Genomic DNA, 12,755 nt, shown 5'->3' with positions numbered 1-12,755 from the left:
CCCTCACAGCACAGCAGGCCTTGCCACAACTTTGGAAGTATGCTTGGGATCATTGTTCATTTGGACGACCCATTTGGAAGTATGCATGGGATCATTGTTAATTTGGAAGTATGCTTGGGATCATTGTTCATTTGGAAGACCCATTTGGAAGTATGCTTGGGGTCATCGTCCATTTGGAAGACCCATTTGCGACCAAGCTTTAACTGAGGTGTTGAGATGTTGCTTCCATATATCCATATACTTATCCTACCTCATGATGCCATCTATTTTGTGAAGTGCACCAGTCCCTCCTGCAGAAAAGCACCCCCACAACATGATGCTGCCACCCCCGTGCTTCATGGTTGGGATGGTGTTCTTCAGCTTGCAAGCATCCCCCTTTTTCCTCCAAACATAATGACGGTCATTATGGCCAAACAGTTCTATTTTTGTTTCATCAGACCAGAGGACATTTCTCCAAAAAGTATGATCTTTGTTCCCATGTGCAGTTGCAAACCGTAGTCTGGCTTTTTTATGGCGATTTTGGAGCAGTGGCTTCTTCCTTGCTCAGGCTATGTCGATATAGGACTCGTTTTACTGTGGATATAGACACTTTTGTATCTGTTTCCTCGAGCATCTTCACAATGTCCTTTGATGTTGTTTAGGAATTTATTTGCACTTTTTGCACCAAAGTACATTCATCTCTAGGAGACAGAAAATGTCTCCGTCCTAAGCGGTATGACGGCTGCGTGGTCGCATGGTGTTTATACCTGTACTATTGTTTGTACAGATGAACTTCGTACCTTAAGGCATTTAGAAATTTCTTCCAAGGATGAACCAGACTTGTGGAGGTCTACAAGTTATTTTCTGAGGTCTTGGCTGATTTCTTTTGATTTTCCCCTGATGTCAAGCAAAGAGGCACTGAGTTTGAAGGTAGGCCTTGACATACAAATGAGGCAAATGATGTCAACTAGCCTATCAGAAGCTTCTAAAGCCATGACATAATTTTCGGGAATTTTCCGAGCTGTTTAAAGGCACAGTCAACTTAGTGTAGGTAAACTTCTGACCCACTGGAATTGCGATACAGAGAATTATAGGTAAAATAATCTGTCTGTAAACAATTGTTGGAAAAATGTATTGTGTCATGCACCAAGTAGATGTCCTAACCGACTTGCCAAAACTATAGTTTGTTAACAAGAAATTTGTGGAGTGGTTGAAAAACTAGTTTTAATGACTTCTGACATCAACTGTATGCATTCAACCCTTTGCTATAAAGCCCCTAAATAAGATCTGGTGCAACCAATTACATAATTAGTTAAATAAAGTCCACCTGTGTGTCACATGATCTGTCACATGATCTCAGTATATATACACCTGTTCTGAACGGCCCCAGAGTCTGCAACACCATTAAGCAAAGGGGCAGCACCAGGAATACCAAGGAGCTCTCTAAACAGGTCAGGGACAAAGTTGTGGAGAAGTACAGATCAGGATTGGGTTCTAAAAAAATATCTGAAACTTTGAACATCTCACAGAGCACAATTAAATCCATTATTAAAAAATGGAAAGAATATGTCACCACAACAAACCTGTCAAGAGAGGGCCGCTCATCAAAACTCACGGACCAGGCAAGGAGGGAATTAATCAGAGAGGCAACAAAGAGACAAAATATGACCATGAAGGAGCTGCAAAGCTCCACATCGGAGATTGGAGTATGTGTCCATAGGACCACGTTAAGCCGTACACTCCACAGAGTTGGGCTTTACGGAAGAGTGGCCAGAAAAAAAAGCTATTCCTTCTAGAAAAAAATAAGCAAACACATTTTGTGTTCACCAAAAGGCATGTGGGAGACGCCCCAAACATATGGAAAAAGGTACTCTGGTCAGATGAGACTAAAATTGAGCTTTTTGGCCATCAAGGAAAACGCTATGTCTGGCACAAACCCAACACCTCGCATCACCCCGAGAACCCCATCCCTACAGTGAAGCATGGTGGTGGCAGCATCACGCTGTGGGGATGTTTTTCATCGGCAGGGAAACTGGTCAGAATTGAAGGAATTATTGATGGCTCTAAATAGAGGGAAACCTGTTTCAGTCTTCCAGCGATTTGAGACTGGGACGGAGGTTCACCTTCCGGCAGGACAATGACCCTAAGCATACTGCTAAAGCAACACTTGAGTGGTTTAAGGGGAAACATTTAAATGTTGTGGAATGGCCTAGTCAAAGCCCAAACCTCAATCCAATTGAGAATCTGTGGTATGATTTAGAGACAGCTGTACACCAGCGGAACCCATCCAACTTGAAGGAAATTAATCAGTTTTGCCTTGACGAATGGCCAAAAATCCCAGTGGCTAGATGTGCCAAGCTTATAGAGTGGTGGCTCTACAAAGTATTGCCTTTGTAGAGGGGGGTTGAATAATTATGCAAACTGAAGTTTTCTGTTCTTTTGTCTTAATTCTTGTTTGTTTCACAATAACAAATATTTTAATCTTCAAAGTAGGCCTGTTGTGTAAATCAAATGACCCCCCAAAAAAAGGCAATAGGAAAAATGCCAAAGGGGTGAATCATTTCGCCACTGTATATGTCTAGACCAGAGTTAAAATAAATGAGTAATTGAAAGTTTTGTGTATATTTTCTGAAAAGCATCTCATAAGGTTGTCTCAGAGACTGTATAAATATGACTGAACAGTGTGTCTGTCCAATGGATGAGGTAAAATCAGTGTACCTGTGTCTGATAGGTCTCTCAGTGATGAGCTGAGCGCGGTACGTTTGAGTCCGTCTGCGGAGGCATAGCTGTCATCCAGACTGGGTCTACCCAGAGTGCCATTCACCGCCTCGCCCTTCAAGCCACTGCCCAGACCACCACCGCCAGCCCCGCCCACAACAGGTCTCACCACCCCTTTCTGCTTCTCCAACTCCGCTGTAGAGGGGGAGGAGAGAGATTGAGAGGGGAAGGAGACAAATAGGGAAAGAGAGAGGAGGGCGAGGAAGAGTGCGACAGAGAAAGAGAGAGAGAGAGAAGAGACAATCGTGAAAGGAGTCGGTCGAGAATAAGAGTGTGAAGGAATTACTTAAAAGACATATGATTATCACAATATTTGTATATTAAACTATCGCTTAATATTTCCCAATGGAACAATGAAGTATTCTATCTAGTATCGTAGCATGTTTTCTCCATCTCCTGCACCTCAGTCTCTTTTAGTATATTATAAACTTGGTGATTTTGTGCCCTGAATTCTGATTGGCTGAAAGCCATGGTATATCAGACCGTATACCACGGGTATGACAAAACATTTATTTTTTACTGCTCTAATTACGTTGGTAACCAGTTTATAATGGCAATACGGCTCCTCGGGGGTTTGTGGTAAACGGCCAATACCCTGCGTTGCGTCGTGCATAAAAACAGCCCTTAGACGTGGTATATTGGCCGGTATACCACACCTCCTCGGGCCTTATTGGTTAAGTATAGTATAGTATAGTTCTACTCACACTCCACCCTGTATTTCTCCATCTCCGTCACCTCAGTGATGCTCTCTCTCAGGTCGGAGGTGAAGCGTGTTCTGTCCTGCTGACTTGGAGCATTTAATACAATCAGAACCTTCCTCTCCCCGCCAGGATTGGCCGACGTCAGACGGATACCGTGGGGATAGTCTACAGGGGAGAGAGGAGACATACTGTACAGCTTTTGACATTATCGATCATAGTCTGTTGATGGAAAAAACAAATGTGTTATGGCTTTACACCCACTGCTATCATGTGGATAAAGAGTTACCTGTCTAACAGAACACAGACGGTGTTCTTTAATGGAAGCCTTTTCAACAAAAAAATCAGGAATTCCCCAGGGTAGCTGTTTAGGCCCAATACTTTTTTCAATCTTTACTAACAACATGCCACTGGCTTTGAGTAAAGCCAGTGTGTCTATGTATGTGGATGACTCAACACTATACAGATCAGCTACTACATCGACTGAAATGACTGCAACACTTAACATAGAGCTGCAGTTCATTTCAGAATGGGTGACAAGGAATACGTTAGTCCTAAATATTTAAACTTGTATTTGGGACAAATCATTCACTAAACCCTAAACCTGATCACTACTGTTGTGTGGTCAGGTGCCACAAAGTGATGGCTCACACAGGTGAGTCTATATGGTACAGACATAAAGTGATGAGATCCTCACTGAACTTCTGGAGAGAGTTTGCTGCACTGAAAGTAAAGGGGCTGAATAATTTTGCACGCCCAATTTTTCAGTTTTTGAATTGTTAAAAAAGTTTGAAATATCCAATAAATGTCGTTCCACTTCATGATTGTGTCCCACTTGTTGTTGATTCATCACAAAAAAATACAGTTTTATATCTTTATGTTTGAAGCCTGAAATGTGGCAAAAGGTCGCAAAGTTCAAGGGGGCCGAACACTTTCGCAAGGCACTGTAGGTAGGTAGGTAGGTAAGTAGGTAGGTAAGTAGGTAGGTAGGTAGGTAGGGAGGGAGGTAGGTAGGTAGAAGTGGAGAATCAGGATGTGGTATTGGAACATGTGGACGTGCATCTCAACCCGTCACACACACACACACACACACACACACACACACACACACACACACACACACACACACACACACACACACACACACACACACACACACACACACACACACACACACACACACACACACACACGGATACTTACGCTGGTTCTGGAACATGTGGACCTGCATCTCGACCAGGGGGAATGACTGTCTGAAGCTGTATGTCACAGAGGTTTTCTTCTTCTGGAAGATCTTGGTTACCTGAGAAGAGGGATGGACACGTCTCTTTATGTTTACCTGCTCGTCCATTCTGATGTGCTCTGCAGACCAGAGGGCGTTACCGTGGAAACAATGTGCTTTGATATAGACCAGAGGGTGTGACCGTGGAAACACTGTGCTCTACAGACCAGAGGGCGTTACCGTGGAAACAATGTGCTTTGATATAGACCAGAGGACGTTACCGTGGAAACACTGTGCTTATATAGGCCAGAGGGCGTGACCGTGGAAACACTGTGCTTTGATATAGGCCAGAGGGCGTGACCGTGGAGACACTGTGCTTTCATATAGGCCAGAGGGCGTGACCGTGGCAACACTGTGCTTGATATATGGGCTTTTGTGATGACTCTGGTGCTATTCCAGGACTATTCCAGTTCTATTCCAGTTCTATTCCAGTTCTATTCCAGTTCTATTCCAGGTCTATTCCAGTTCTATTCCAGGTCTGTTCCAGTCCAGGTATATTCCAGGTATATTCCAGGACTATTCCAGGTAAATTCCAGGACTAATCCAGGTACATTCCAGGACTATTCCAGATATATTCCAGGTATAGTCCAGGACTATTCCAGGTATATTCCAGGACTATTCCAGGTATATTCCAGGACTATTCCAGGTATATCCCATGTATATTCCAGGTATATTCCAGGACTATTCCACGTATATTCCATGTATATTCCAGGTCTATTCCAGGTATATTCCAGGACTATTCCAGGACTATTCCAGGTATATTCCAGGACTATTCCAGGACTATTCCAGGTATATTCCAGGACTGTTCCAGGTATATTCCAGGACTATTCCAGGACTATTCAAGGTATTTTCCAGGTATATTCCAGGACTATTCCAGGTATATTCCAGGTATATTCCAGGACTATTCCAGGACTATTCCAGGTATATTCCAGGTATATTCCAGGACTATTCCAGGACTATTCCAGGTGTATTCCAGGACTATTCCAGGACTATTTCAGGTATATTTGAGGACTGTATGGTACAGACATAACACTCCCAGGACACACAGGTGAGTCTATATGGTACAGACATAACACTCCCAGGACACACAGGTGAGTCTATATGGTACAGACATAACACTCCCAGGGCACACAGGTGAGTCTATATGGTACAGACATAACACTCCCAGGGCACACAGGTGAGTCTATATGGTACAGACATAACACTCCCGGGGCACACAGGTGAGTCTATATGGTACAGACATAACACTCCCAGGGCACACAGGTGAGTCTATATGGTACAGACATAACACTCCCAGGCCACACAGGTGAGTCTATATGGTACAGACATAACACTCCCAGGGCACACAGGTGAGTCTATATGGTACAGACATAACACTCCCAGGCCACACAGGTGAGTCTATATGGTACAGACATAACACTCCCAGGACACACAGGTGAGTCTATATGGTACAGACATAACACTCCCAGGGCACACAGGTGAGTCTATATGGTACAGACATAACACTCCCAGGACACACAGGTGAGTCTATATGGTACAGACATAACACTCCCGGGACACACAGGTGAGTCTATATGGTACAGACATAACACTCCCAGGACACACAGGTGAGTCTATATGGTACAGACATAACACTCCCAGGCCACACAGGTGAGTCTATATGGTACAGACATAACACTCCCAGGGCACACAGGTGAGTCTATATGGTACAGACATAACACTCCCAGGACACACAGGTGAGTCTATATGGTACAGACATAACACTCCCAGGGCACACAGGTGAGTCTATATGGTACAGACATAACACTCCCAGGACACACAGGTGAGTCTATATGGTACAGACATAACACTCCCAGGACACACAGGTGAGTCTATATGGTACAGACATAACACTCCCAGGCCACACAGGTGAGTCTATATGGTACAGACATAACACTCCCAGGGCACACAGGTGAGTCTAAATGGTACAGACATAACACTCCCAGGGCACACAGGTGAGTCTATATGGTACAGACATAACACTCCCAGGACACACAGGTGATTCTATATGGTACAGACATAACACTCCCAGGACACACAGGTGGGTCTATATGGTACAGACATAACACTCCCAGGGCACACAGGTGAGTCTATATGGTACAGACATAACACTCCCAGGACACACAGGTGAGTCTAAATGGTACAGACATAACACTCCCAGGGCACACAGGTGAGTCTATATGGTACAGACATAACACTCCCAGGACACACAGGTGAGTCTATATGGTACAGACATAACACTCCCAGGGCACACAGGTGAGTCTATATGGTACAGACATAACACTCCCAGGACACACAGGTGAGTCTATATGGTACAGACATAACACTCCCAGGACACACAGGTGGGTCTATATGGTACAGACATAACACTCCCAGGACACACAGGTGAGTCTATATGGTACAGACATAACACTCCCAGGACACACAGGTGAGTCTATATGGTACAGACATAACACACCCAGGACACACAGGTGAGTCTATATGGTACAGACATAACACTCCCAGGACACACAGGTGAGTCTATATGGTACAGACATAACACTCCCAGGCCACACAGGTGAGTCTATATGGTACAGACATAACACTCCCAGGACACACAGGTGGGTCTATATGGTACAGACATAAAACTCCCAGGACACACAGGTGAGTCTATATGGCACAGACATAACACTCCCAGGACACACAGGTGAGTCTATATGGTACAGACATAACACTCCCAGGGCACACAGGTGAGTCTTACCACGAGCAGGTCGTTGAAGAGGAAGACTTCTCTCTGGTGGACTCCAGTCCTCTGGCTTCTGTTCGGGTCAGGCACCTCGTAAAGCTGACAGCAACACACCAATCTGCGGTGTGGCAGCGAGAGCACCTACACACAAATTATTATTAGTATTCACAGAGACAGAACCTGACAGACAGAACCTGATAGACAGAACCTGACAGACAGAACCTGACAGACAGAACCTGACAGACAGATCCTGGCAGACAGAACCTGACAGACAGAACCTGATAGACAGAACCTGACAGACAGAACCTGGCAGACAGAACCTGACAGACAGAACCTGACAGTCAGAACCTGATAGACAGAACCTGACAGACAGAACCTGGCAGACAGAAACTGACAGACAGAACCTGACAGACAGAACCTGATAGACAGAACCTGACAGACAGAACCTGACAGACAGAACCTGATAGACAGAACCTGACAGACAGAACCTGACAGACAGAACCTGATAGACAGAACCTGACAGACAGAACCTGGCAGCAACACCTCAACACACAGCAGATTCAAAGTTTACATACTGTATATCAGATCGATTATGTGGGCTGTTTTCTATTGAATATGGTCTGTTTTCCACTGAATATGGTCTGTTTTCTACTGAATATGGTCTGTTTTCTACTGAATATGGTCTGTTTTCTACTGAATATGGTCTGTTTTCTACTGAATATGGGCTGTTTTCTACTGAATATGGGCTGTTTTCTATTGAATATGGGCTGTTTTCTATTGAATATGGTCTGTTTTCTATTGAATATGGGCTGTTTACTATTGAATATGGGCTGTTTTCTATTGAATATGGTCTGTTTTCTATTGAATATGGGCTGTTTTCTACTGAATATGGGCTGTTTTCTACTGAATATGGGCTGTTTTCTATTGAATATGGGCTGTTTTCTATTGAATATGGTCTGTTTTCTATTGAATATGGGCTGTTTACTATTGAATATGGGCTGTTTTCTATTGAATATGGGCTGTTTTCTATTGAATATGGGCTGTTTTCTATTGAATATTGCCTGTTTTCTATTGAATATTGCCTGTTTTCTATTGAATATTGGCTGTTTTCTATTGAATATGGGCTGTTTTCTATTGAATATGGGCTGTTTTCTACTGAATATGGGCTGTTTTCTATTGAATATGGGCTGTTTTCTACTGAATATTGGCTGTTTTCTACTGAATATGGGCTGTTTTCTACTGAATATGGGCTGTTTTCTACTGAATATGGGCTGTTTTCTATTGAATATGGGCTGTTTTCTACTGAATATGGGCTGTTTTCTACTGAATATGGGCTGTTTTCTACTGAATATGGGCTGTTTTCTACTGAATATGGGCTGTTTTCTCCTGAATATGGGCTGTTTTCTACTGAATATGGGCTGTTTTCTACTGAATATGGGCTGTTTTCTCCTGAATATGGGCTGTTTTCTACTGAATATGGTCTGTTTACTATTGAATATGGGCTGTTTTCTCCTGAATATGGGCTGTTTTCTACTGAATATGGGCTGTTTTCTACTGAATATGGGCTGTTTTCTACTGAATATGGGCTGTTTTCTCCTGAATATGGGCTGTTTTCTACTGAATATGGGCTGTTTTCTACTGAATATGGTCTGTTTACTATTGAATATGGGCTGTTTTCTACTGAATATGGGCTGTTTTCTCCTGAATATGGGCTGTTTTCTATTGAATATGGGCTGTTTTCTACTGAATATGGGCTGTTTTCTATTGAATATGGGCTGTTTTCTACTGAATATGGGCTGTTTTCTACTGAATATGGGCTGTTTTCTATTGAATATGGGCTGTTTTCTACTGAATATGGGCTGTTTTCTATTGAATATGGGCTGTTTTCTACTGAATATGGGCTGTTTTCTACTGAATATGGGCTGTTTTCTACTGAATATGGTCTGTTTACTATTGAATATGGGCTGTTTTCTACTGAATATGGGCTGTTTTCTATTGAATATGGGCTGTTTTCTATTGAATATGGGCTGTTGTCTACTGAATATGGGCTGTTTTCTACTGAATATGGGCTGTTTTCTACTGAATATGGGCTGTTTTCTACTGAATATGGGCTGTTTTCTACTGAATATGGGCTGTTTTCTACTGAATATGGGCTGTTTTCTACTGAATATGGGCTGTTTTCTACTGAATATGGGCTGTTTTCTACTGAATATGGGCTGTTTTCTACTGAATGTGGGCTGTTTTCTATTGAATATGGGCTGTTTACTATTGAATATGGGCTGTTTTCTACTGAATATGGGCTGTTTTCTATTGAATATGGGCTGTTTTCTACTGAATATGGGCTGTTTTCTACTGAATATGGGCTGTTTTCTATTGAATATGGGCTGTTTTCTATTGAATATGGGCTGTTTTCTACTGAATATGGGCTGTTTTCTATTGAATATGGGCTGTTTTCTATTGAATATGGGCTGTTTTCTACTGAATATGGGCTGTTTTCTACTGAATATGGGCTGTTTTCTACTGAATATGGGCTGTTTTCTATTGAATATGGGCTGTTTTCTATTGAATATGGGCTGTTTTCTACTGAATATGGGCTGTTTTCTATTGAATATGGGCTGTTTTCTACTGAATATTGGCTGTTTTCTATTGAATTTGGGCTGTTTTCTACTGAATATGGGCTGTTTTCAACTGAATATTGTTTTCCAGTTTTACAGGAGAGAGTTTTCTTTCTATTAATTTCAGAAGATACATATATTGACTAAAGTATTTTGTATTTTAGCATTTTTTAAATTTAACCTAAATTTAACTAGGCAAGTCAGTTAATTAAGAACAAATTCTTATTTACAATGACGGCCTACCCCGGCCAAACCCGGCCAAACCCGGCCAAACCCGGACGACTCTGGGCCAACTGTGCGCCGCCTTACGTGACTCCCAATCACGGCCGGATGTGAAACAGCAGGATCTAACCTATTTATAATACTACTTTATTTTAAATATATTTCACTTATATTCTGAGATTTTCTAAACTATTTAACTTACACTATATATGCAAAATGACCATATGGGGATCGACAGCATGATCGTTGAGTGGGTGTGGGGATCAGCAGCATGATCGTTGAGGGGGTGTGGGGGATCAGCAGCATGATCGTTTAGGGGGTGTGGGGGATCAGCAGCATGATCGTTGAGGGGGATCAGCAGCATGATCGTTGAGGGGGTGTGGTGATCAGCAGCATGATCGTTGAGGGGGTGTGGTGATCAGCAGCATGATCGTTGAGGGGGATCAGCAGCATGATCGTTGAGGGGGATCAGCAGCATGATCGTTGAGGGGGTGTGGGGGATCAGCAGCATGATCGTTGAGGGGGTGTGGTGATCAGCAGCATGATCGTTGAGGGGGTGTGGTGATCAGCAGCATGATCGTTGAGGGGGATCAGCAGCATGATCGTTGAGGGGGTGTGGTGATCAGCAGCATGATCGTTGAGGGGGTGTGGAGATCAGCAGCATGATCATTGAGGGGGTGTGGAGATCAGCAGCATGATCATTGAGGGGGTGTGGTGATCAGCAGCATGATCGTTGAGGGGGTGTGGAGATCAGCAGCATGATCATTGAGGGGGTGTGGTGATCAGCAGCATGATCGTTGAGGGGGTGGGGATCAGCAGCATGATCGTTGAGGGGGTGTGGGGGATCAGCAGCATGATCGTTGAGGGGGATCAGCAGCATGACCGTTGAGGGGTGTGGTGATCAGCAGCATGATCATTGAGGGGGTGTGGTGATCAGCAGCATGATCATTGAGGGGGTGTGGTGATCAGGTGAAGTATAACAATAATATACATTTTATATACAAAAGTATGTGGACACCACTTCAAATTAGTAGATTTGGCTATTTCAGCCACACCCCTTGTTGACAGATGTTTAAAATCGAGCTCACGGACATGCAATCTCCATAGACAAACATTGGCAGTAGAATGGCCTTACTGAAGAGCTCAGTGACTTTCAACATGGCACCGTCATAGGATGCCCCGGGTCAACTGTAAGTGCTGTTATTGTGAAGTGGAAACGTCTAGGAGCAACAACGGCTCAGCCGCAAAGTGGTAAGCCACACCAGCTCACAGAACGCGACCGACGAGTGCTGAAGCACGTAAAGGGTAAAATTAATCTGTCCTCGGTTTCAACACTCACTACCGATTTTCTAAACTGCCTCTGGAATCAACGTCAGCACAAGAACTGTTCGTCAGGAGCTTGATGAAATGGGTTTCCATGGCCGAGCAGCTGCACACAAGCCTAAGATCACCATCCGATATGCCAAGCGTTTGCTGGAGGGGTGTAAAGCTCGCCGCCATTGGACTCTGGAGCATCACTTCTCTAGAGTGATGAATCACGCTTCACCATCTGGCAGTCCTACAGACAAATCTGGGTTTGACAGATGCCAGGAGAATGCTACCTGCCCCAATGCATGGTGCCAACTGTAAAGTTTGGTGGAGGAGGAATAATGGTCTGGGGCTGTTTTTCATGGTTCGGGCTAGACCCCTTAGTTCTAGTGAAGGGAACTCTTAACACTACAGCATACAATGATATTCTAGATGATTATGTGTTTCCAACACTGTGTCAACAGTTTGGGGAAGAGTGTTTCCTGTTTCAGCATGACAATGCCCCCCGTGCACAAAGGTCCATACAGAAATGGTTTGTCGAGATCGGTGCGGAAGAACTTGACTGGTCTGCACAATGCCCTGAACTCAACCCCATCGAACAGCTTTGGGATGAATTGGAGCACAGTCCTAATCACCCAACATCAGCGCCAACCTCACTAATGCTCTTGTGGCTGAATGGAAGCAAGTCCCCGCAGCAATGTTCCAACATCTAGTGGAAAACCATCCCAGAAGAGTAGAGGCTGTTATAGCAGCAATGTTCCGACATCTAGTGGAAAGCCTTCCCAGAAGAGTGGAGGCTGTTATAGCAGCAATGTTCCAACATCTAGTGGAAAGCCTTCCCAGAAGAGTGGAGGCTGTTATAGCAGCAATGTTCCAACATCTAGTGGAAAGCCTTCCCAGAAGAGTGGAGGCTGTTATAGTAGCAATGTTCCAACATCTAGTGGAAAGCCTTCCCAGAAAAGTGGAGGCTGTTATAGCAGCAATGTTCCAACATCTAGTGGAAAACCTTCCCAGAAGAGTGGAGGCTATTATAGAAGCAATGTTCCAACATCTAGTGGAAAACCTTCCCAGGAGAGTGGAGGCTGTTATAGCAGCAATGTTCCAACATC

General features: G+C 43.9%; 1 protein-coding gene across 2 annotated transcripts in view; it reads right to left on the bottom strand.

Annotated features, from left to right (window-relative positions):
• Positions 1-12,755, bottom strand: part of LOC118378572 (IQ motif and SEC7 domain-containing protein 2-like) — an 83,106-nt gene that overhangs the window by 2,979 nt on the left and 67,372 nt on the right. For both annotated transcript variants that reach the window (XM_052484439.1, XM_052484440.1), the window contains exons 9-12: positions 7,517-7,642; positions 4,659-4,758; positions 3,462-3,623; positions 2,698-2,892 (exon numbers count right to left, since the gene is read on the bottom strand). In XM_052484439.1, coding sequence (XP_052340399.1) covers positions 2,698-2,892; positions 3,462-3,623; positions 4,659-4,758; positions 7,517-7,642 — 583 coding nt within the window. The remainder of the gene's footprint in view (positions 1-2,697; positions 2,893-3,461; positions 3,624-4,658; positions 4,759-7,516; positions 7,643-12,755) is intronic.

This window comes from Oncorhynchus keta, chromosome 28, assembly GCF_023373465.1.
Source record: "Oncorhynchus keta strain PuntledgeMale-10-30-2019 chromosome 28, Oket_V2, whole genome shotgun sequence".
NCBI lineage: Eukaryota > Metazoa > Chordata > Actinopteri > Salmoniformes > Salmonidae > Oncorhynchus > Oncorhynchus keta.
This window is presented reverse-complemented; position numbering and strand designations above follow the sequence as displayed.